This window comes from Macrotis lagotis, chromosome 1 (genome assembly GCF_037893015.1).
Source record: "Macrotis lagotis isolate mMagLag1 chromosome 1, bilby.v1.9.chrom.fasta, whole genome shotgun sequence".
In the NCBI taxonomy this organism is placed as follows: Eukaryota; Metazoa; Chordata; class Mammalia; order Peramelemorphia; family Peramelidae; genus Macrotis; species Macrotis lagotis.
Window position 1 is genome coordinate 893,848,590 of NC_133658.1, and position 22,418 is coordinate 893,871,007.

Below are 22,418 nucleotides of genomic sequence, written 5' to 3' on the forward strand. Positions count from 1 at the left end.
CCTCTCCTGCCCTTCTCTCTTCTGTCCTTTCCTGTCCTGTTCTGTCCTGTCCTCTCCTTCCCTGTCTTCACTAACACTATCTTCACTGTTTCTATCCTGTGGCAAAGTGGATAAAGTTCTGGATTTATGTTAAGAAAATCTGTGCTCAAATTCTCACTCAGACACTATTTAGTGTTATGACCTTGAGGAAGTTATTTAATCTCTCTGAGACTCAGTTTTTCCCAACTCTAAAATGGGACTGAAAAACAGTATAATGTGTCAACACTTTTTTTCAGAGATACAGATGCTATCCAACCCTAGGAAGCTCTGAGATTAAGGTGGTAGGATAGATGAAAATCTGCACTTGTGGAAGGACTTTCCTCCCTGGAAGTTCGCTACAAAAATGTAATCTTAAATATGGTCCAAAAGAAAAAACAAAAAACCAAACCAAACATGAAGATAAGAATGGCATCAACCTCAAAATGTTGTCATGAAGATAAAATGAGATCCTTGCTTCAAAGAACTTTGGAATCTGAAAGTGACATGTGAGGTATTGGAATATATTTTTATAGTAACCTTATATCTTCTTGTTGCATAGTCATTTCTACCTCTTTGTGACTCTATTTTGGAATTTTATTTGCAAAGATTCTGGAAGGGTTTGCCATTTACTTCTCCAGATAGTTTTAAAAAATAAGGAAACTAAGACAAATAGGGTGAAGTGATTTTCCCAGGGTCACACACAGTTAATTACTGTCTTAGGTTGGATTTGAACTCAGGGCAATGAGTCTTCCTGATTCCAAGCCCACTACTCTATCCACTATAGTATCACCTAGCTGCTCCTTATATTTTATAATTTAATTTAATACAAATAAAAATGATAGAGGCTATATAGCATAGTGACTAGAGAGCTGACCTTAGAGCCATGAGGAACTAAATTCAAGTCACATTTCTGATCCAGGCTAGCTGTGTTACTCTGGGTAAGTAGCATCATAATGATGATGATGATGATGATGAAGATAATACTTAGAATTTATATATAATTTTAAGATCTGCAATGAACTTTATGAATGTCACTCTCATCTTAGACTCACCACAACCCTGGCAAGTAGTTGCTGTGATCACTCCCATTTTACAGATGAGGAAACTGAGGCAGGTAAAGGTGAAGTAATTTGTTCAGGGTCATATAATCAATATGCCCCTGAGGCAGGATTTAAGTTTGGGTCTTCCTTAGTACAATTCTAAGTACAGTTCTGGGGAAATCTCTAGGTCTACCTTGTTGCACAAGAAGATAATAACTTATATCGGCAGAAGAGATTTCCATATAAGGACTCTCCTTTACTAATGAAATCATATCTAATCTCTGTCCCTATTCTTCTTCCTATCTGCTTGTGCTTTGTAAACATGGAGAGTTTTATGATAGATTCAAAATTACTAGAAATTACAGGAAAAGTTATCATCAAGGATCCCATACCTGTTGATTGATGAATATTATCCCAGGAAATGGTAGCTATCTGATGGCTTAGCCTTTAGTAGATACCTATAAAGAGGCAGTTAATGACTAGAAATAACATGCTCAAAACTTGCTAGCTTTATACAAAATAATAGTTGACAAATCCCTTTATTCCAAAGACACCAACTATTTTTGGGAATTCCACAAATAAACCAAAGAATTAAAGCAGAGAGAATCATGGCTTCCAGTCACCCGGTCATAATATTGAGCCAAAAGAAGGTAAGAATGTAAATTGCTGTTGTCACAATGAATACTCATAATTGCCAAACTACATGCAATGGGACAGTCTCCAAATAGAGAAAGTCGGTGGAAGAAATGAAACTATTTGGAAACAGTATGGTTCACATCACCCCCATCATCCTCTATGTTCCCAAAGTTATCACAAAGATGAAGAATTGCTTACAACCAAACAGTGTAATTCAACCACAACCAAGCAGTCATTGGTTCAAGAGTCGACAGAAGATTATATAAAAACCAGAGTGGATTAGCGACTTGTCTTCAGGTCATTTATATTTGAACCCCACAGAGGATGATGAGAAAGACGAGAAAGATGAGAAAGCAGTGATGATGAAAATAACAAAAACTGACATTTTTAGTTATAATGTTATAAAGTCTATATCCATTATCTTATTTGATCTAATTAATCCAAAATCATATTTCTATAGATATTTCTTAGTTCAATGGGGGTGCCAGTGTAAATACTATTATCTTCAACTTATCTATGAGGAAACTGAGGCACAACTTGCTTAATGATTTACTCCAGGCCAAACGAGTTACTGGACTGGGACAGGTTCTCTGGTTGGAGGAGGTTCTCAAAGTCACTGAGGTCCTTTCTATTGTGCCACGAATGTGCTGCGACTCCCCTCTCCTACTTCCCTGCCAAAAACCAGGCTTGACCTCACTAGTGTTCCTCTCTCTACTTCAAGATTCCAGTCCTTTTACAGCAAATAACCACTGGCTATCTTTAATATAATTTTGGATCCTCCAAGACGCCTGAACTTTTACAGCAAATGGCCATTGGAGTTCTAGGGAGGCTAACGTCAGGACTTGTAATTTGGGATCCTACAAGATTCCCTTGCTTCTAACTGATTTCAAGATGGGACCATGATAAGGTTTTATCTCTTCCAGCCCTATTGGTCCTCTCCAAAGCCTACAGTGGTGTCATCATTCTCTTGACTTGAATAATCAATGCTTACATTGAGTCTTTCCTCTTCTCTTCAGTCTTTAATATACCTTTAATACCTTTGTATCCTAAAGTCAATTGGGTGCATGTAGTTCCCTCCAATAGAATTTAAATTTTTTGAAGGCAAAGATTGCTTCATTTTTGTCCTTGTCTTGCTCCTAGCACAGTGCTATGATTGTTATGATTTTAACACTGATGAAACCCAGGTTCAAAGGAGTGAGGTAATTTAGCTGGAGTTACTGAACAGAGACAGAATCTGAATCCAGTACTTCCTGACTGCTAGTCCAATTCTGAAAAAATGACTAGGAACTGGAGGTGTTAGGAGAGGGCTTGACAGGAGGTGGTACTTTGGAGGGAAGCTAGGGATTCTGTGATGCAAACTCAAGGAGGGAGTGCATTCCAGGCTTAAGGACAGCTTGAATCAAGTGGGAAATGGAGTGCCTATGCATAGTGTCTGGCAAATATTTATCAAATTGAATTCTCAAGTGATATGAAGAAGAGAAAATATCCACAGAAATGATTTGGACCTTGCAAAAATTGCATCATAACTTTGAGCAAAGGTGTAGATGGTTTCTTACTGAAGACAAACTGGTTTCCCCAGTTCTCTCATCCCAACCCCTTTAAGGGCACAGCAAGGTCAAGACTGAGGAGACTGAGGTGTGCCAGACCTGTTGCTGACCCTGGCTTTTCTGGTGTTCAGATGCTCTCACCTACTTGTGGTCAGTGGGAGAAGGGAAAAACCACAATCCAAAGGCAACAACTATGTGGGGAGCCCTGTAGAGGTGGAAGCACTCGTTGCTCAGCTGAATAAATGTATTTCTTGCTACTTTGTCAGATTCCCAGGATTATGAATTTGGAGCTAGCAGGAAGGAAGCTCAGGTGTTAGCAAGCCCAACACCTTCATTTTACAAATTAGGAAAATGATAGTCCGAGAGAAGAAACTCTCTCCAGTTTGTCCAGGCACTAACTTTTCTGACTCTAAATTCACTGCATCAAACAGTCTTCTGTATCTGCTGTTCAGGGAACCCAGATTGTACCACATCTAAAGGTGACAGATGCTAGAGGTATCTAGCTCTGGCACATTTTTTATTGTTAATTTGTTTCAGTCCTGTCTGACTTGTTGTGACCCCATTTAGAATTTTCTTGGCAAGGATACTGGAATGGTTGGCCGTTTCCTCCTCCGGCTCATTTTTGCAGATGAGGAAACTAAGGTAAAAAAGAATGAAATGTTTTGCCCATAGTCATAAGCCAGTAAGTATCTAAGGTTAAATTTGAAGTCAGGAAGATGAGTCAAGGCCTGAAGCTCTAGCCATTGCTTCACCTAGTTCAGAACTTAATAAATATTTATTGAAGTGAACTGAATCCTGGTGAGATGGAAAGATGAAGGAAAGTCAAACCTACACGGCTCAGCTTAGTTTACACATATTGAACTGTGAAGATCACATACCATGCTACCTAAAGTTACTTAGACAAAGCATCCATCTCCATTTAATAATGGATTTCAATTCAGAGCTGAAAGACAATTTAGTTGACTTCTAGTTCAATTGACTCTTTTTTATAGATGGGGAAATTGAGGCAGGTAGTGTAAGTGGCTTGCTCAGGGTTACACAACTAGCAAGAATATTATACTAGAGACAGTTAGGTGGCACAGTGGATAGAGCACTGGCCCTGAAGTCAGGAGGATCTGAGTTCAAATTTGACCTCAGACAATAATTACCCAGTTGCATTACTTTAGACAATCACTTAACCCTATTGCCTTGGGAAAAAAAGACCCTGGGGAACAGGGCCGTAGACCTCAGAGTCCATTTTCATTTTACAACCATAGATGTTCAAGTACTCTGACCAAAGTCATGCAGGTGGTAACTACTGGCCAAAGATGGATATTGAATCCAGGTTTCTTAATGCCACCCCTCCTATTGACATCTCTTGGTGGTGGGTGGGTGGTTGGGCTTACAGGACCTAGGGTCTGAATCAGCCTGAGTCAAATGGGTCCCCTTCTGCCCCAACCTCTGGACCAACTTCTGGAGGGCTCTAGAACAGCTATTCAAGGCCCATTTCCCTCAGTGAGCTGCCCTGACAGTAGGGCTCTGGGTTCCAAGGGCTGGTTTCCAACCATAGCCAGAGGAAATTGTTGGCCTGTTCAGGGGCTCATGTTTCCTCCCTCTCTCCTGTTCAGCCACACCTCGTGCCAGTTTGGATCCCAAAGGCCTCCCTGATCTTGGATAGACGACCACCCCTCCCCACCCTATCCTCCCTCCCTTCCCTTCCCTCACCCCAGTTCCCCCAGACTCCTAATTCACCAACAACAGAAATGCTGAGTTATGAAGCTCAAGTGATGGAAAAATTATCTTAACCTTTACGATTTTTTTTGCACATCATTTGAGGTTTCCTGCTCTTCTCATTTGTGGCCGTTGCACTGGGCTGTTTCTTTCACATATTCATGGGCCTGGTCCAGCATTTGGCCTCATCAGAGGTGTGCTGTACAGGCTGGAATGCTGAGGGATCTGTCGTCAGTTCGCCTAATGGATTCCTAGGACGCTCGCTCGGGGAAACAGAGCAGCCAAGAGTTGGCCATCATGGGCCGGCCCAGCGTCCTTTTGCTCTAACACCATTCCCCAGAAGCCCAAAGTGCCATAAACCTTCTCATCCCCAACTTTGCAAGGATCGGTCTTTGACAACTTGGCCAACATATGAATTTTATTTGGCAGGAGCCAGAGGGAGATTTCCCTCCCTTTGCCCTCCCTTCTATCCTCAACCCCCTTCTTTTTAATGACCCACGGGCTGATTTAGAGCAATAAGCTGGAGCATGAAGTTTTGTATTTCTTTTCCTCCCCCTCTTCCATCAAAAAAAACCCCTTACAATTTATGGCTTTCACAAGTAGCTGAAACAGAAAGTCCATTCTTGCAATGGAACGAGGTGGGGGAAAAGAAGTCAACTGGAGAAACACCTCAGTCCATGTGTGGACACGGAGCCTGGCTGAACTCATAAATCTAGCCTCCTGCCTTCATTAAGGGGGCTTCCTGGTGATCTGAGCAAGAGTTAATGAGAAACGAGAAACAGGTCAGCCCGGTGCCAAATGGATGAGGGGGGCATGGCAAGGCTGGCCTCTGGATTTGGATCCTCACCTGCTTGGGGGAGATGGGTGAAGGATGGAGAGAGAGAGAGAGAGAGAGAGAGAGAGAGAGAGAGAGAGAGAGAGAGAGAGAGAGAGAGGTCAGAAGGGCACTTTTAGGAAAACAACTCCCTCAGCTGATGCCAGTTCTCTGACATTGGAAGTCTGCCTGTTGCTTCCCAAAGACTATTGGCAAGTGAGGAAGAAAGAAGAAAGCTGTTTTGAGAGAGCTCTAACTGGGAACAACTTACAATCCATTGAGAATCCATACTTTCCTTGAGGTGGGCACTCTCCCCTCTCTCACCCATGTAAGGTCATGCATGACTCCTTGATGACCAAATCAATGATCACCTAGAGGAGTTGTAGTCAAAAGAAGTATCACTGCATGGCTAATCCAGGGATGAACTTTGATATCCTCAACCAGGCTGAAAACTTTTCCAGTTTAGGATCCAGGATGTTGACCTAGAAAGGATGTCAGAGCCCATCTACCCCTAAGCAACTCTTGATGACTGTAACCTTCAGAAGAGTTGTCAATCTATATCTGAGGGAAGAGTTTTCCACACTGGGAGCATGATAGATGAAATTGTACCTCCAGACCAAAAGCAAATCAAAGCAAAATAAGACAAAATAAAATGTTGTTAGTCCCTTGGCTAACAGATGCACAGGTGGAGGGGAGTTATTTACTTATTCCAAACCTGATAATATAAAAGGGTTTGTATATATGGCAGTGGGGGGTGGGAGGGGAACTGTTTCCACCTTTCCTCTCTAGCCTGCCATGGTTCTTGAAGGAAGGCTCAGAAAGACTGGACAGACTCTCTAAATCATTTCTTCCCTTTCCATGTTTATTCATAAGTAAATTCAGAACTATGATCATGGCTTTCACCTGGAAAAAGGACTGGGTCAGGTGTGAACCTGCTCTGATGGGAAGTACAGGTCTGACATCTAACTTTAGATTTCCTTCAGATAACTGTGGGGTACAACTGTAGCTAATAAACTCAGGAGATTGTCTGAGTCTAGGGTTGGATGGGAGTTCAGGATTTACTAATGACTCCCCATACCCTTCTGAACATTTTTCTCAACTTAGTGGCAGAGTATGGGAGATTGTCATAGTCGGCTTGGCCCCCAGTTCCTATTTTCTTGTGGACTGTATCTGTTTAGTGAATTAAAGGAATCAAGTCATAGCATACCATACCTATCTCACCATCTAACTCCACTGACATATGGGTGAGTGGCAGGTGACTTGGGGCAGGGTGAGATAAAGTCCACAGTGACCATCAGCAGCTCTGTAACAACCACCTAGTCTGGATGCAAATACTGCCAGAGAAATCCAAAGGGATATACATGACTGAATAACATGGATGGAAGAACACGAAAGAGAAATTCAAGTCTCTTGATAAAAATCAACCTCCACTATGGTCTAACAGGGGAAGGGAGGTGTGGAGATGAGGAAAAGAATATTTATTTCCTTGCTTAAAGGTGTAGACCTACTTTGCACCATCCACCCCCCAGATATAAGATCACACTTTTAAAGGGTCACTCAATTAACTAGGGTAGAGATTTTTTCCTTTGTCATTTTTCCTCTGTGCTTTGAATTGTCTATGATCCTCTCACCTCCTCCTTTCTTATTGTCTTCTGCAGTATCTTTTCTTTCACTCTGTGCTTTCTCCTCTTTTTTCTCCCGTCTCATCTCTCTCCTTTTGTTCCTACCTTGCCTCTCTCTGATTTATTCTCATCTCATATGCTCTTTTTTCTATCTTCTATCTTCTCTCAACTACTTTATCTTTATCTACTCCTTCCTTCCTCTTCCACTATGCTTCTTTCCCCTGTTCTTCTCCATCTTTCTTTCCCCTTTTTCTGCCATTCTCTTTCTTTCTCTCTCCTTTTCTCTCCTCTTCTCTCTTCTCTTCTCTTTTCTCCCCTTTCCCCCCTCTCTCTCTTCAGCTCTCCTTAACTTTTATCATTCTCTTCTATATTCTTCTCTGTCTCTTCCTCCCTTTCTCCCTCTTTCCTCTTTCTCTAGTCCCCTCTGCTGTATCTGTATCTCTTTCTCTCTCCCTTTCCTTCTCTCTTCTTCTTTTCCACTCTTCCTTTCCTGTCTCTCTCCTTTTCTACTTTCATTGTTTTCTGTGCTTTAAAGGGGGCAGGGAGTGGGGGGGGGGGGTGGATAGGGAATGCTTACAGCAATGTCTAATCACTCTGCAGAATGCCAGAAAGTTAAAATGTCAAAACAGAAGACGAGTTTGGGGTTGATGGCAAGCATCTATCTCAGCCACCTCTCATGTTCCCCCGTCCTGTGTAACTTATACTTTACTGACGTAAATTAAACAGTAGACAGTGGAACCAAAAAAAGGAAAAAAGTTTCAAGAAAATCACAGAGCCATGTCAGATGTGGTCCACCGGCTGCCTCCATTAGAAATGAGGTCACTTGACCTCTTGTGTAACGTGAAGACAGACATGTGCAAATCCCGATCCCCAAACTTTCCTCCATTCTCTTTATTATTGCTGTCATAGGGGTGGAGGGGGATAGAGTAGATCCCAATCAGACTGAATTTTCTCCTAAAAATGTGTCTCATCCAGCACTGGCAACATCTGCTATTTGTCTCCTACTTAGGTATTCATCAACAGCCACCATCTGGAGCCCTGACCCATCAGGAATAAATTGGAAAATTGGTGATCAAAACAGAGGCTCTTGCATCCAGAAGCAAATGAAGGAATCAATCAATCCAGAATTTCCTGAATCCTGGAGAACTGGATTCTGTTAGAGCAATCTAACTCCAAAGGGCTTAGCATTGATGAGGAGGGAGGGAATTACAGGAACAAAACAGGGAATAGCTTAGGCAAGTACAAAGAAGTAGGGGATGGAGATTTAAGTTTGGTTAGTAGATCAGTTTGAAAGGATTTGAGAGCTGAGCAGAATTGTATTAGACTGCACAGACTCAGTAGAGGCGATGGGAAGATAGTGAACTGCTTTATCAAATAGTGAACTCCCTGCCCATCAAGGTATCCTAACAGAGGTAATAAGACTAGTACCATGGAAAGAACTCTAAATATGGAAGAGCACTTGCGTTCAATTTCCATCTATCCTATATATGATCTTAATCATTAAACTCTATGTCCAAGGGACTCCCTGCACAAAGTGGGAGATTGGATCAAATATCCTCAAAGGTTCCCTTCTAGCTCTGAGATTTCTAGCATCAGAGATGACTTGCTCTGTCTCAATTTTAGTTAAGGGATGCTTTAGATCAACCCTTCCATTTTACAGAAGAGGCAAGTTCAGATATCGAACACATAACTAAATTGGAAAAAACCTTTCGAAGTTTCCTTTTCTTTTAATGGACTGCTTTTGAGCTGATTTTGTTTGTAATTTATTTGGTGTATATATGTGGACTATGGGGCCCAATAGATAATTTGTGTCTTACTCCTTGGTAGCCTTCCTGGTTCTTTCAACCAGTCCTAATATTGCATCACCTTGAGACTTTTCACCATTCTTGTCACCATCCTTCTGGATACTCTTTAACTTATCAATTTCTTTTCTAAAAAAATGGTGCCCCAAGGAGAATATAGTACTCCAAATGTAGTCTGACAAAGGCAGATCACAAAAGCACTATCATCTCCTTGTTCTGGCAAGCTATGCCTCTCTTATTGGGGTCTAAGATTCCATTGACCGTTCTGGTTGTCTGTCATGCCCCTCTAATGACTCATTTAGAGTTTGTATCCACCAATTCCAAAGCTTCATCAGATAAACTTCTATTGAATCATGCTTCCTTAATATTGTTTTTGTGAAGTTGATTTCTTAGACCCATGTAAGACTTTACATTGATCCCTCTTCAATCCCACCTTATTAGATTCATCCCAATGCCCCAAGTGTGTCTGTCTCTCAACTTTGGGTCATTTGATAAATATGCCTTCTATGCCTTTGTACAAATCATTGAGAAAAATGTTAAGCATGGATGGGAAGCACATATTTTTAAAATGAGGGAGGAGAAGGTAATAAATATTTACCAAGGACCTATAATGCCAAGTATTATGATAAATATTTTAAAGATCTCATTGGATTCTGAGGAGATTGGTGCTATTAATATGCTCATTCTATAATTGAGGGAACTGAGGTAGCTAGAGGTTAAGTGACTTGCCCAGAGAATCATAGTTAATAAGTATCTGTAGCTGAATTTAAACTCAGCTCTTCCTGACTCCAGATCTAGCATTCATCCTCTGTGCTACCAGTCTGTAAACATTCTACATCTTTGCCCTGATTTACCAATTTGTTTATCCTGTCAAAAAGGGAAACAAGGGTAGTATGAGTTGTTTTTTGATAAAGCCACATTGACTCTGTGCTGACCTTTTTGAATGTTCATTAACCCATTCTAAAATATACTAATTTTTAAGTTATTTAAATATTAATTAGTATATAATGCCATATACTACATATTGTATAATGCAAGGGATGTGATGCTATAATATGGAAGTTATATATTTACATACAATCATACTTTAATAACCCATTCTAGAATATATTATCAATCATGTTTTATATTTTAATATATTTATTATTAGATGCTATATATTACATATTGATAATGTATATTATGTTTGTATAATGTATAAATTATATATTTAATACATCATGACATCAATTTAGGCATTAATTAGGGCCAGCTAGTGGCACAGTGAATAGAGCACTGGCCCTGGAGTCAGGACGACCTGAGTTCAAATTCAACAACAGACAATTACCTAGCTGTGTGACCTTGGGCAAGTCAATTAACCTCACTGTCTTTCCAAAAAACAAAATTAGGCACTAATTCTAGACTATACTAATTATGATATTATTTAATAACTTTATTATTATATGGAATAATATACTATAATAGTTAATATACTATGATATCATAAAATATTTACATATTTTTGTCTAAATTATATATTTAATACATAGCACCTTAATAATCAATTCTAGACTATATTAATAATTATATCATTGAATATGTTATTATATAATCTACTTTGTATTATATAATGTGTTTATGTTCTATACAAATTATACATTTAATATCTAATTCATATTCATAATCAATATATTATGATATAATATTATGTATAAATATAATTTAAATTAATATATAATTTATATATTATAATATCTAGTTTAATATTTATATAATAACACATAACCCATTTTAGAATTTCCCCAGGAATAGAAATGAAGAAACCAAACCTATGGTTTACTGACTCTGTTCCATTTTCTTTTTTGAAAATTGGGATATCTATTTTTCTCCAATGCTATTCTCCATGGTCTTTCAAATATCAGCACAAGATGGCTCAGCAATTTCATCTCTCAGATATCCTAGCCCCTGAGAATCTACTTCTCTGGGCCAGGTGACTAGCATTCATGGAGGGCAGCGGGGTGTGTCTCACCCTCATCTTGCTTATCTTGGGTATCTACTCCCTCCTGGCCATTTTTGTTCTGACTTTTCCAGTTTAAAGGTCATTACTCTTGGCAGAAAAAACAGAAACAAATGAATGAAGAAATAGGTAGTTCTGCTCAATGCCTCAGCAGACAGGATTCGGAAATGAGGGGCACCTTTAATGCCAACTTTCCGCAACTCCCTTCTCACATTTCAAGAGTCACCATGGGGCTGCTTCTTTCTTCTGGTTATCTGAAGACATTTATGAAAACGTTATGAGGGGCTGCTTTGTCCTAATAAGAAGAGGCATTTTCTGAATGGGACCTTGGGGACCTGGAAGTACTCAATAAAGGTTTGTCAAAAGTTATTATTCCCCTCACTTCTCATTGTTAGGATCCAATCCAGTTTCCTCATTGTATTCTCCTAGGCAAGTTACTCTGTGTGGGATGGCCAGGTTGCCACTCTTATAGATTATAACTGGAGTCGCTTGCAGACATTTCTGTTGGCCTGAGAGAGGCAAGGAATCTTGCCCTGACAAAGGGGTTCAACAAGGTTGGAAAGAATCAGACAGAGATACCAAGTTTTGACTTTAGGTTCTGACACTAGTTTGGGTCAGTCATTTATTTAGCTAGCTTCTTTAGGTCTGTTTCCTAGCCCACATTTTCATCACAATACTGAAGAGTAGGGCACATGAATGCTCCGTCTATCATATTATATGATATACTTTTATTATTACATAATTATTATATCATTACATAATTAATATGATTATCATATTATTATGATAGAATTATTTAACACATTTACTAGTGAAATTATTTATTAAAATAAATACTTTATTGTATACTTTTATTATATAATATACTCAATTAATATAATTGTAAATAGATTATGCTAAAATAGCATTACTATATACATTTACTAATATAATTGATATATTTTATACTTTTATTATAATAGAATAGTATACTATATATCCCTGTTTTTCCTAAATTATTCTTCTTTTTATGAGTATTCAGTTCTCCCTAAGGGAATAATCTTCTCTCCTTTCTAAAGAAATATGTTTTTAAAAATTAGTTTATGATTCTGTTTAACCTTGGTTAAAATCACTTCCCTTCCCAGATTTTGAGTTTCCTCAGCCATAAAATGAAGGGCTTAACCTAGAAAGCTTTCTTTAGATCTATTCTCTTACTATTCTAAAATTCTGTGACTTTTAAATATTCATTTTCCTCCAAGTAGGCATCACTTTTAGGTGAGAGTGTTGCCTCGGTAAGACTAGCCCTCAACTTGTAGCCCAGTTTTATAATCTGCAAAATGGGACAAGCAGTCACACCCCAAATTGCTTCCAGTGTATTCTGAAGGGCAGCTGCAATGATAGGGTTCAGTCATTCATTGAACATTTATTCAATACCTGTTATATTCCAGACACTATGGTGGACACCGAAGATACAGACTAAAACTGAAACGGGGGTTTGTGTTCTTTTCGGAAGAAACAATATTCTCCCCGTTTCCCTGTCTCATTCTGTGTCTCTGTCTCTCCTACTATCCCACCATCATTTTTTTCTGTCCCTTTCACATACACACACACATTCTCTCTCTTTCTCTATTCCTCTGTGCCCCTCTTTCTGTATCTCTCTCTGCCACTTGCTCCCTGTCTCTGTTATTCTTTTCTCTTCTCATTCCCTGTCTCTATTATTCCTTCTCTTCCTCCCATTATTTTTTCTGTTTCCATCCCTGTTTGTCCCTCCCTTCCTCTGTTTCTCTTCCCCATCACTGTCTTAATTTCTTTCATTCTTTTTGTCTCAGTTTTTTCTCATTCTTTCTCTCTCTCTCTCTCTCTCTCTCTCTCTCTCTCTCTCTCTCTCTCTCTCTCTCTCTGTCCTTGTACATACACATATATGTAAAATAGAAAACCATTTGTGGGATGGGGTTGAGAGAACAGAATCTCCTGGGGAATCAGAACAAGTCTCATATAGGAGGTAACATTGATACTGAATCTTGAAGAGAGTTAGTGAGACTGAGGCAAACTTGATGACCCAGGCTTCTAACTCACAAAGTCACATAAAGGCAAAAGATGGAATTTGAAGTTCCTGAGAAATCATTCATAGCACTATTAGGCAACACTCCCTTCCCCAAAATCAAGCAACATCATAATCTAGGAGAACAAAACTCAACCAACTGGAAAGCAAAGACTGATGCTCAGGTATCTCTTTCCCCACAAGTAGAGGGGTTACAATAACTGCATACCCCTTCACCCTCTGTCCACTACAAGTCATCAAAGTCTTGAAAAGAAACTTGGGAGAGTCATTTAGAAGAAGAGACTCAGGGCAACAAAAAGTGACGTTCTGGTGGCTCCCTCCAGACAGGTTTGGACTCAAGGAATTGTCACCAGATTTAGGGCATTCTTCAACATCAGAGAGGATTGCAAATTTCCAAGTGAAAAAAGTCTTAGTTCAACCCCCTTATATTGCAGATGACCCAAGAGATCACCTAGGATGAGGGGTTATCCAGAAGGAACCAAGGACTGTAATGTAAATGGAATATTTGAACCCTGCTCTATGGGATCTAGAACAAGTCATGTTCTAGCTCCTCTCTGGCTTCATCTGCAAAATAAGGGCACTGGGACCCCATGGTTTCAAAAAGTTTCCAACTCTAAATCCATGATCCTTGTATATCTGCTTGTACTATGCAGGCATGATAACTATTGCAAGAGAACAGAATATTTAACATTTCTATAGTTTCTTAGGAGAAATAGAATCAGAGATGGAAAGACCCTCAGAAATGTAAATGCTCCACCCACCCACCCCAACACCCCATTTCACAGATGAAGATACTGAGGCAAAGGGAGATTAAATAATTTGCCTGAGGTCACCCAGTTAGCAGTGTCAGAGGTGGGATTCTGAAGCCAACTTCCCCAGCTCTAAGTCCAACACACTCTCCATTCTATCCTGCTGTCCCATGAAGTTTCACCAACTTCACCAAGTGCCTTCTTCACAGTCCCTTGAGGTCTAAAAGCATTAAGTATCCCATTTTAAAGATGAAGAAACTGAGACTCATTAAAAATTACAGTGGGAAGAATAGGATTGAGAGCCAACCTTTCTGACTTGAAGTCTCTTTCCCTCATTATCTCCCTGCTGATGTAGACTATGCATAGGGAGAAATCTACTAAAAACAATATTCCAAAGCAGGTCTGACTAGGTTTTAGGTATATTGCTGCTGCCCTGGCTCTCCAGACTTACCCCAATCCTTGTTCCTTTGCCTTGATCTTTAGACATTCCTTCCTCCTCTTCTCCCATCTTCAGACTGGAAGGACACAGGTTCCCTGAAGCCAGATTCACTCAGAGCACTGCAACCAGTTTACCAGTTTGGTGACTGTGCTGAGGACACTGTCTCCACAATTCTTCCACTTATCTATGGGCCAGGAGGCTTTACCCAATCCTCCCTATTGATTTGTCTCTTCCTCAACCCATCAGTAACTGGCATAGGACCCGAGCAGTTAACAGCATGATCACCAAAGAACAAACCCATCGCTTTATCTGTACAGTGACAAATTTGAAATTGGCTTGGCCACAGCAGAAACAGCAGGAGAGTATAGACCTAAAGGTTGCGTCTTACTAGACTTGGCTGTGACCTTCTGCATTCTGAAGTGAGAACTATTTTTTTAATCATTAGAAGTAGTAGTAGTAGTAGTAGTAGTAGTAGTAGTAGTAGTAGTAGTAATAATAATAATAATAATAATAATGATAACCTACTGCAAGCAAATTCCCTAATACAGTTGAAGCAGCTGTGAGGGTGTAACCTTAGTGCACCCCCTCCCCCCAGTTACAGGAACCCCCTTCCTCCTCTCCCCCAGTCACTAGAAAGGTTTCTGGCAAACTGTCAAATTTATAACCTTTCTCAAAATAGATATGCGTAAGGCAGCCCCTTCTGGGTACTGTTTTGGGGCTCAAAATGGTGAGAAACTGTTGGGTTTGTGAACTTGCAGCTCTCTGAAGAGGAGAAATGCATCCTTCTCTCTCCTATCTCAATAACCCTGCTCCTACTATAAGTGGGATGCCAGAAAGGATAAGACTCATTTGCTCTGAAGGAAGAAAATGGGAATTTCACCTATAGACAGCCTAGGCTATTGGGGAAAATTCCCCCTTCTGGAAAAAAAAAAGAAGGAAGAAAAGAAAAGAAGGATGCTTGTTTGGAAGTTAGTGGTGGTGGGTTTTAATCTTAACTCTGATACTTTTTACAGTGCACCCCTCAGAGGAGAAACCTGAAAAAAAATGAAGGAAGAATTTCACGATAAATTAACCTTTTGGACCCTTCTAGCTAGTCTTTGGTTTCCTTATCTGTAAAATGGATCTATATTTTACAGCCTTAATTCTAATCCATTTTAGAATCCTACAGCTCCTTCCAGTGAAGGGATTGTTTGAAATCTCTAGGCTAAAATGCCATTCTTCTAAAAGTATATGGTTATAAAGAAGCAAATACATAAAATTATCATTTCACATAGTTTTTCATCTTCATTTCTGTTTAGAAGCCCCACACATCACCAGTGTCAATGATTTTTCTGGAAACATCCAGTTTACCCCTCCCCCATTCCATGGCTTACTAGTCATATTTCCTTGGACTAGTTCCTTCCTCTATAAAACGAGGAGGTTGGCCATTAGGATCCTTGGAGCTCTGCATCTCGGAATCCACTAGGTTATCCCTTTTGCTTCAGAGAAAACAAGGAAGAGATTGGGTGAGGTTTTCTGCAGAAGTTCGGATTCTAATTGGGACTTGAAGGAAGCCAGGTTGGTTAGCATTTGGAGAAGAGGAGGGCATGGGGGACAGCCAGAGAAAATACCCAGAACCAAGGATAAATCACTTGATCTCTCAGGGACCCAAGTTTCCTCATCTGTAAACCAAAGGGGTTGGACCAAATCTCCTCTGGAACCTTCCAGATTTAGAACTCATCCTCAGAAACTGTCTGCACTGGATAGGCACCCAAGCCCTTAAAATTTGCAAGGCCTGAGCATGTCTGACTCAACAGAGGGTTTCTGAACATTGCCCATTTAGAGATATCTGGCTCAGAGCCTCTGTTCAGGGCTTGCCCCAACCCCCTAAACTCAAAAGCAATTTCGGAAACTATTAGTGTTCCCCACTGTGAGGCAGCCAGAGCCATCTCTTAAATGAAGCTCTTGAGCTGCTCCCCGCCCCTCTACCAGGGTGCCATACTGGCGGATGGGGCTGCTCACCTTTTGACAAAATATTTTAAGGGGACTGAAAGTGCATCCCCCACAATGATGTTCCCCAGTTCCCTTTCAAAGGCCTGAGCAAACCCATTCAAAGGTCTATTCAAGCTCAGGAAATGCTGTTGAAACAGTTTATTAAAATTCTAATCATATGGTATTTAGATGACAGGAAAGATCTGAGGCTGTACCTGACACCCCCGTGGACTCTCAAAGGCCTGGGAACACAATTACCCAGGATTGAAACTTGGATGTAGGAGAAATAAGGAACATTTTAATTGGGGTATTTCTTGGACTTTTTCTTTACTTCTTTCTTCCAACCAAAAAAACCATGTAGGAGCAGGGCCTCCAAAGATGCCACCACCTAGATGGCCCTCCTCTTGGAGCAGACATTATTCTGGTAGATATTTGTACTGATATTGTCAATTTATGAATAAAATAATCAAGGAAGAAAACCTGCTTCATATTCACATGTTGCCTTGTCTAATATGCTTCCTAGGTCTAGTGTAATACCTTGGAAAACAGAAACCTAAAACCCAGATCCCAGAGCCCTGGAGATTCCAAAGAAGACACTCAAAAGAAGAGATTTCAGTTGGAGGATGTTACTTCCAGTGTTAGTGTCACCTAATGTAGCCCCTTCATTTTATAATTATTTAGCAAGCATTTATTAAATCCCTACTGCATGCCAGAAAATGGAGATGGAAAGAAAAGAATGAAACTGTTCTTTTATTTATACTCTACTCAATAAGTAATCAGTAGTTATTATTGGGATTGTTTGTCCTTCATTTTGGAAGAAGACCAGAACATCAGGGAGGTGACACTATAACATGACTTGGATGAATTGGGTTTGATTGAGGGTATGCTGTGCCAGCCTCACTTTCCCCTCTGGAACCATCTGGGTCCAGTAGACTGGATATGGAATCAGGTTGACTAGAAATGACCCTGGATTTGAGGCAATCAAGGTCAAGTGACTTGCCCCAAGTCACCCAACTAGTAAGAGTCTGAGACCTTCCTGATTCCAGTCAGTACACTATCCATTGTCATGCTGTGAACCAGGACTGGGAATTCAAAGGCAGAAAAAAGGTCATTGGTCTTGCTCTCAAGGACAATACATTCTATACCAAAGAGAAAATGGTGATCTGATCAATCAACCAACCAGCAAGCATTTATTAGGCTCCTATTTCTTTTTTTAGGTTTTTTTGCAAGGCAATGGGGTTAAGTGGCTTGCCCAAGGCCACGTAGCTAGGTAATTATTAAGTGTCTGAGGCTGGATTTGAACTCAGGTCCTCCTGACTCCAGGGCCAGTACTCTATCCACGTAGAGGCCCCTTTTTAGGCTCCTATTAAGACAAGATTGATATTCAAGTCTCCTAGGTTTCTTTCCTGTTACAATGTATTATCTCAAAGAGAGACTGACCTTGAAAAAAGCCAAGTATTTCCATGTATGATTGGATGACCATAGACCTAAAGCTGAAAGGAAGTTCAGAGCCCAACTATTCTAATCTCCCTTATTTTACAGATGCAGAAACTGGGGATTGGAGCCATGAGGATAATATAGAGCAGATTTTCTATTTAAACCCAATTCTTTTAACCTTAAATCTGGAGCTCTTTCCATTGGGCCCTGAAAGTGTCTGAGTTTTCTCACAACTTTAAATCTTAACGTCTCAAGAAACTGGAGTCAGAATGTGCATTAGAAAGAATACTGGTGTCAGAGTGAAAGCATCTGAATTTGAATACCTGCAATTTTTTAAGATTTGTATGACACTGGACTTCAGTTTCCTCTTCTGTAAAATGAAGGTGCTAGAATAAATGGCCTCCAAAGTCCTTTCCAGCCTCAGGTCTACCATGATCCTAGACCCTTCATTTAGTCTAGATTGAATTGGTTTTTGATCAGAAGTAACCCTAGGACACAATTTCTCTGCTTCCCTCCCTCTCTATTTTCTCTCCCTTCCTCCCTCTTTCTTTTCTCTTCTCTCCCTCCCTCCTTTCTCCTCTCTTCTCTCTCATTACCCCTCTCTCCTTTCTCTTTTCTTCTTTGTATCCTCCCTTTTCTCTCTCTCTCTCTCCTTTTTTCTCTTTTCTCTCCCTCCCTTTCTCCCTTTTCCCCCTCCCCTTCTTTCTTCCATCTCTTTCCCTCTTCTTTCCCTTTCCATTTCTCCCCTCTCATCTCCTTCCTGATAGGAATCCCAAATTCTTAGAATGAGCTCTCTAGTTCTTCAGACTGGTACATATAAATTCTCTAAATCATAGCCACCCAAACATTTAGTCTCTCTCCTGCTTCACAAGTAAAATGTTTATTTTTATATATCTTTTATTTTAGAAACAAATACTTTAGCACCCCACAAAGTTCTAAGTTTCCCTCCAAAATGATTTGCTGTTGCTCAGACCATAACCATAAGATAGCATCTGTAAACAGACACCCCCATTATATAATCATCAATTGCTCTTTCCTCAGCACCTTTTGGGACCAGTTCATTTCTTGGGATCAGAATGGTCCTTGTGTCTCATCTCAGCTTCTAAGTGGTTTCTGAGTGAGAATCCATAGGTGAGGTGCCTGTTTTTTTTTTATTGAAACTAGACCAGTATAGGGCATCCTCAGAGAGCAACATCCTCTATTAATGCAGATAAACAAATCATCTGAAATTTAATCTTAAAAAAGCTTTCTGAGGCACTTCAAGGTTAAATGATTTGTTTGGGGTCACTCAACCAATATGGGTTATGATGGGTCTTGAATATAAGTCTTGTTTCTCTGAGATGACCTAGCATATATCTCATACACACCTAATTATTTTTCCATCAGTTTTCCTCTTAGAATGTGAGCTCCTTGAGCTCACGGGCCACTTTGTACTTTCTGTGCCATTGTGCCAAATTTCTTGATACACATTTGTTGATTTACTATCTGACTCACACCAATTACAGCTTGCTGTGGCTCATTTTATTTGGACTTTTCATTTCTATTCAAGATATTAAGCACTCAGAACTTGGCTCACTTTTCATCTTGAGACAAGAAAGTAAGGCCTAGAGTTGACTGAGTGGCACCTTCCCCTGACTTGTTCAGGGACGCCATCCTAAGACTTCCTCACAAAATGGTGGAATAAAGACTATTTCAAGGCTGTAGAATGGGATGAGGGCAACTCTCCTGAGTATGGGGAGGGTGGAGGTTGGGGGGAGAATTCTGAAAGTGAGGACAAGGAAGAGCGACACACTATTCAATTAGTGGCTAGACTCCAGAGGGGCAATTAAAGTTTCTTTGAGGAAAAAAAGAAAGAAAAGTAACTTCAAGTCAAAATATTTTCCAGCTCAGAGTCATCTATCATCACGACATCTGCTCATACTCAATCTGAATTCATCCTCCTTTATGAGCCTTGGACTATGGCAGCATAAAGGAGAAATGTTCCTGTTCCTCTTATCTACAAACATTGATTATTTCTCCACCAAACCATGTTCTTGGGCATTGGGGAGGTGATGCCAAATTTAGATAAAACATGGATCCTTTTATCAAAGAGCTCATCATCTATATGCTAACATTGGAGACTATTTGAAATGTGCTTCCCAAACTTAAGGCAAATATCACCAGTGATTATTAATAGGGGTAACAAAGGCTGAGCATTACCAGTTAGCAATGGGATCATGGATTTAGACCTGTAAATGATCTTAGAGGTTGTCTAGTCCAACCCTCTCATTGTACAGAGTGGGAAACTGAGGCCCAGAAAGAAGTGAGAAGATCACAAGGTAGCAATCGACAAAGGTAGGATTTGAACTCAGATCCTTTGACCCCAGTGTTGTTTCCATGACATTGCATTTCCTCCTATGGATTAGCAGTGTGCTTGATGGAAAATTAGCTAGATCTGAAGTCAGAAAGACCTGAGTTCAAATTCTGCCTTGTACACTGACCAGCTTTGTGACTTTGGTTGGACAAACCACTCAAGCTCTCTGACTCTATTTCCCTATCTGTGGGTTAAGTGGGGTTAAGTGACTTACCCAAGATCACACATTTAGCTATTTCCCTGTTTTAAAAAAAGAATGGAAAGGTTGGACTCAGTTTCCTTTCCTGTCATAATTATGTCAAAATAGAAAGAAAAATGATCAGATGAATAGAAATATTTGATACTAGCTGGAAACTCCTGAGGTGTCCTGTGTAAGGGGGTGACAAAGTCAGACCTGTGCTTTCAGCACTTTGGAGTTGGGAGAGACTAAGGGCAGGGAGATCATTTAGAAGGTTATTGCAAAATCCAGGTGAGACACCATGAAAGAAATCTCACCTTCTATAAGAAGGCTTTCCTGGTCCTTCTGGGACAATGAACAGCAAAGTACCAGTCCTATATTAGGCACTTGGCAAAAGTCTACTGATGGATTATATCCAATTATCCTGCATATAGATACACACGTATGTATATGTTTATATGTATGCCTGGGTATATCGAAAACAATCCCTGCTCTTGAGGAATGAAGGAAGAAGACAATATCAAAATACTGATAATGTTTTACATGATTGTGTGTGCATTTACTTAAATAGGATTGTTTACTTCTTGGATGGAGGAAGATGAGGGAGGAAGGAAAGAATGAATTTGAACTGGAAAAAACTTTAAAATATTTTTTTAAAATTGTTTTAACATGCAATTGGGATAAAAGCTATTAAAATAAAAAATCCATGTACACACACTATATATGTAACATACAATGTAATATGTAATACACATGTAATCAATATATATCTTCTATATATCACACTCTATATGCATGTATGTGCATGTATATGTATGTAAGCAATGTGTGTGTATTTTTGTATTTGCATTTTTGTGCTCCTCATTAGACTGAACTCTTTAAAAACAAAGACTGTTTCTTGACTTTATAATCCCTTTACCTAAAGTTTAACGTGGGCTAAACATGTAAATATGTAACATTTATTAAAAGCATGTTGACTGGAAAAAAGGTGGACGATGAGGGAAGGAGACATATAAGAGATAAAAATGGCAAGATTTGATAACCTGGTACAAATACGAAATGAGAGTAAGGACTTGAGAATGGAACCAACATTGGGAATGTGAAGGACCAGAATGAGGGGAATGCCTCATAATTCTAGGAAAACTTGGGAAGTGGTCTGAGTTTGGGGGAAAAGAGGATGATCTCAGTTCTGCCTGCTCTGTCCCACTCAGAGGCTGGGGGAGAGGTCGCAAAGGGGACAGAAAGTGGATATTCATTTCCCATTGACATCTGTGCAAGAAGTTTCATTTTTGTCTTTGTATTTGAAGTGTCTGGCATGTCCATAGTCTGTTCTTAATAAACACTTGTTGACTGATTGTCACATGAAGAGGTTATAAAATGAAGGCTATATAGCTCCTTTGAGGAGTCTCAGACTCCTCAAAAAAGGGACATTGGGGACTTGCATGGTGGAGAGAAGGGTGAATGAAGGAATATTGGGGATAATGATAGGCGTAACAGTGTTGGAGACAAGCCCCCCTCCAAATTTTCTATTTGGAGGACTTTGGCATGCAGTTCCTCTGTTCACTGTCCAATGAGCTAATCACAGATGATTTGGGATCAGACCATAGCTCCTCAGGGGGACCATGGCCCCCACTTTGGAGACCACTAATAAAGAGTAGGAGGTCCTTAACCTTTTGGGGGGGTCATGGACCCTTTTGGTACTCTGGTGAAGCCTCTGGACCACTGTTTCTTGGAGGTGCAGTGGTCAGAGGACAAGGCCTGGAGTCTGGAAGACTCATTTTTGTGAGTTCAAATCTGGCCTCAGATACTTCCTAGCTGAGTGACCCTGGACAAGTCCCTTCATCCTGTTTGCCTCAGTTTCTTCATCTGTGAAATGAACTGGAGAAGGAAATGGTCAACCACTGCAGTATCTACGCCGAATTGGGTCACAAAGGATTGGACACAACTGAAATGACTGGACAACCCCAACCACAACCAAATATAGAAAATTACAATGGGAATTACTATGGGAATGCAGTTACCAAATTAAAACAAATGCAAAGACCCTTGTTTAAGAATCCTAGAG

At 40.0% G+C, this 22,418-nt stretch overlaps 1 protein-coding gene across 5 annotated transcripts in view; it reads right to left on the bottom strand.

The window, feature by feature from the left end:
- The window catches only part of PRDM16 (PR/SET domain 16), a 385,859-nt gene that overhangs the window by 105,139 nt on the left and 258,302 nt on the right, over positions 1 to 22,418 (bottom strand). The window contains exon 1 of one of the 5 annotated variants that reach the window (XM_074218666.1): positions 14,427 to 14,951. The exons of the other annotated variants lie outside the window; for them this stretch is intronic. Coding sequence (XP_074074767.1) covers positions 14,427 to 14,483 — 57 coding nt within the window. The 5' untranslated portion in view covers positions 14,484 to 14,951. Of the gene's footprint in view, positions 1 to 14,426; positions 14,952 to 22,418 lie in introns of those variants that run through there. 5 annotated transcript variants of the gene reach the window in all.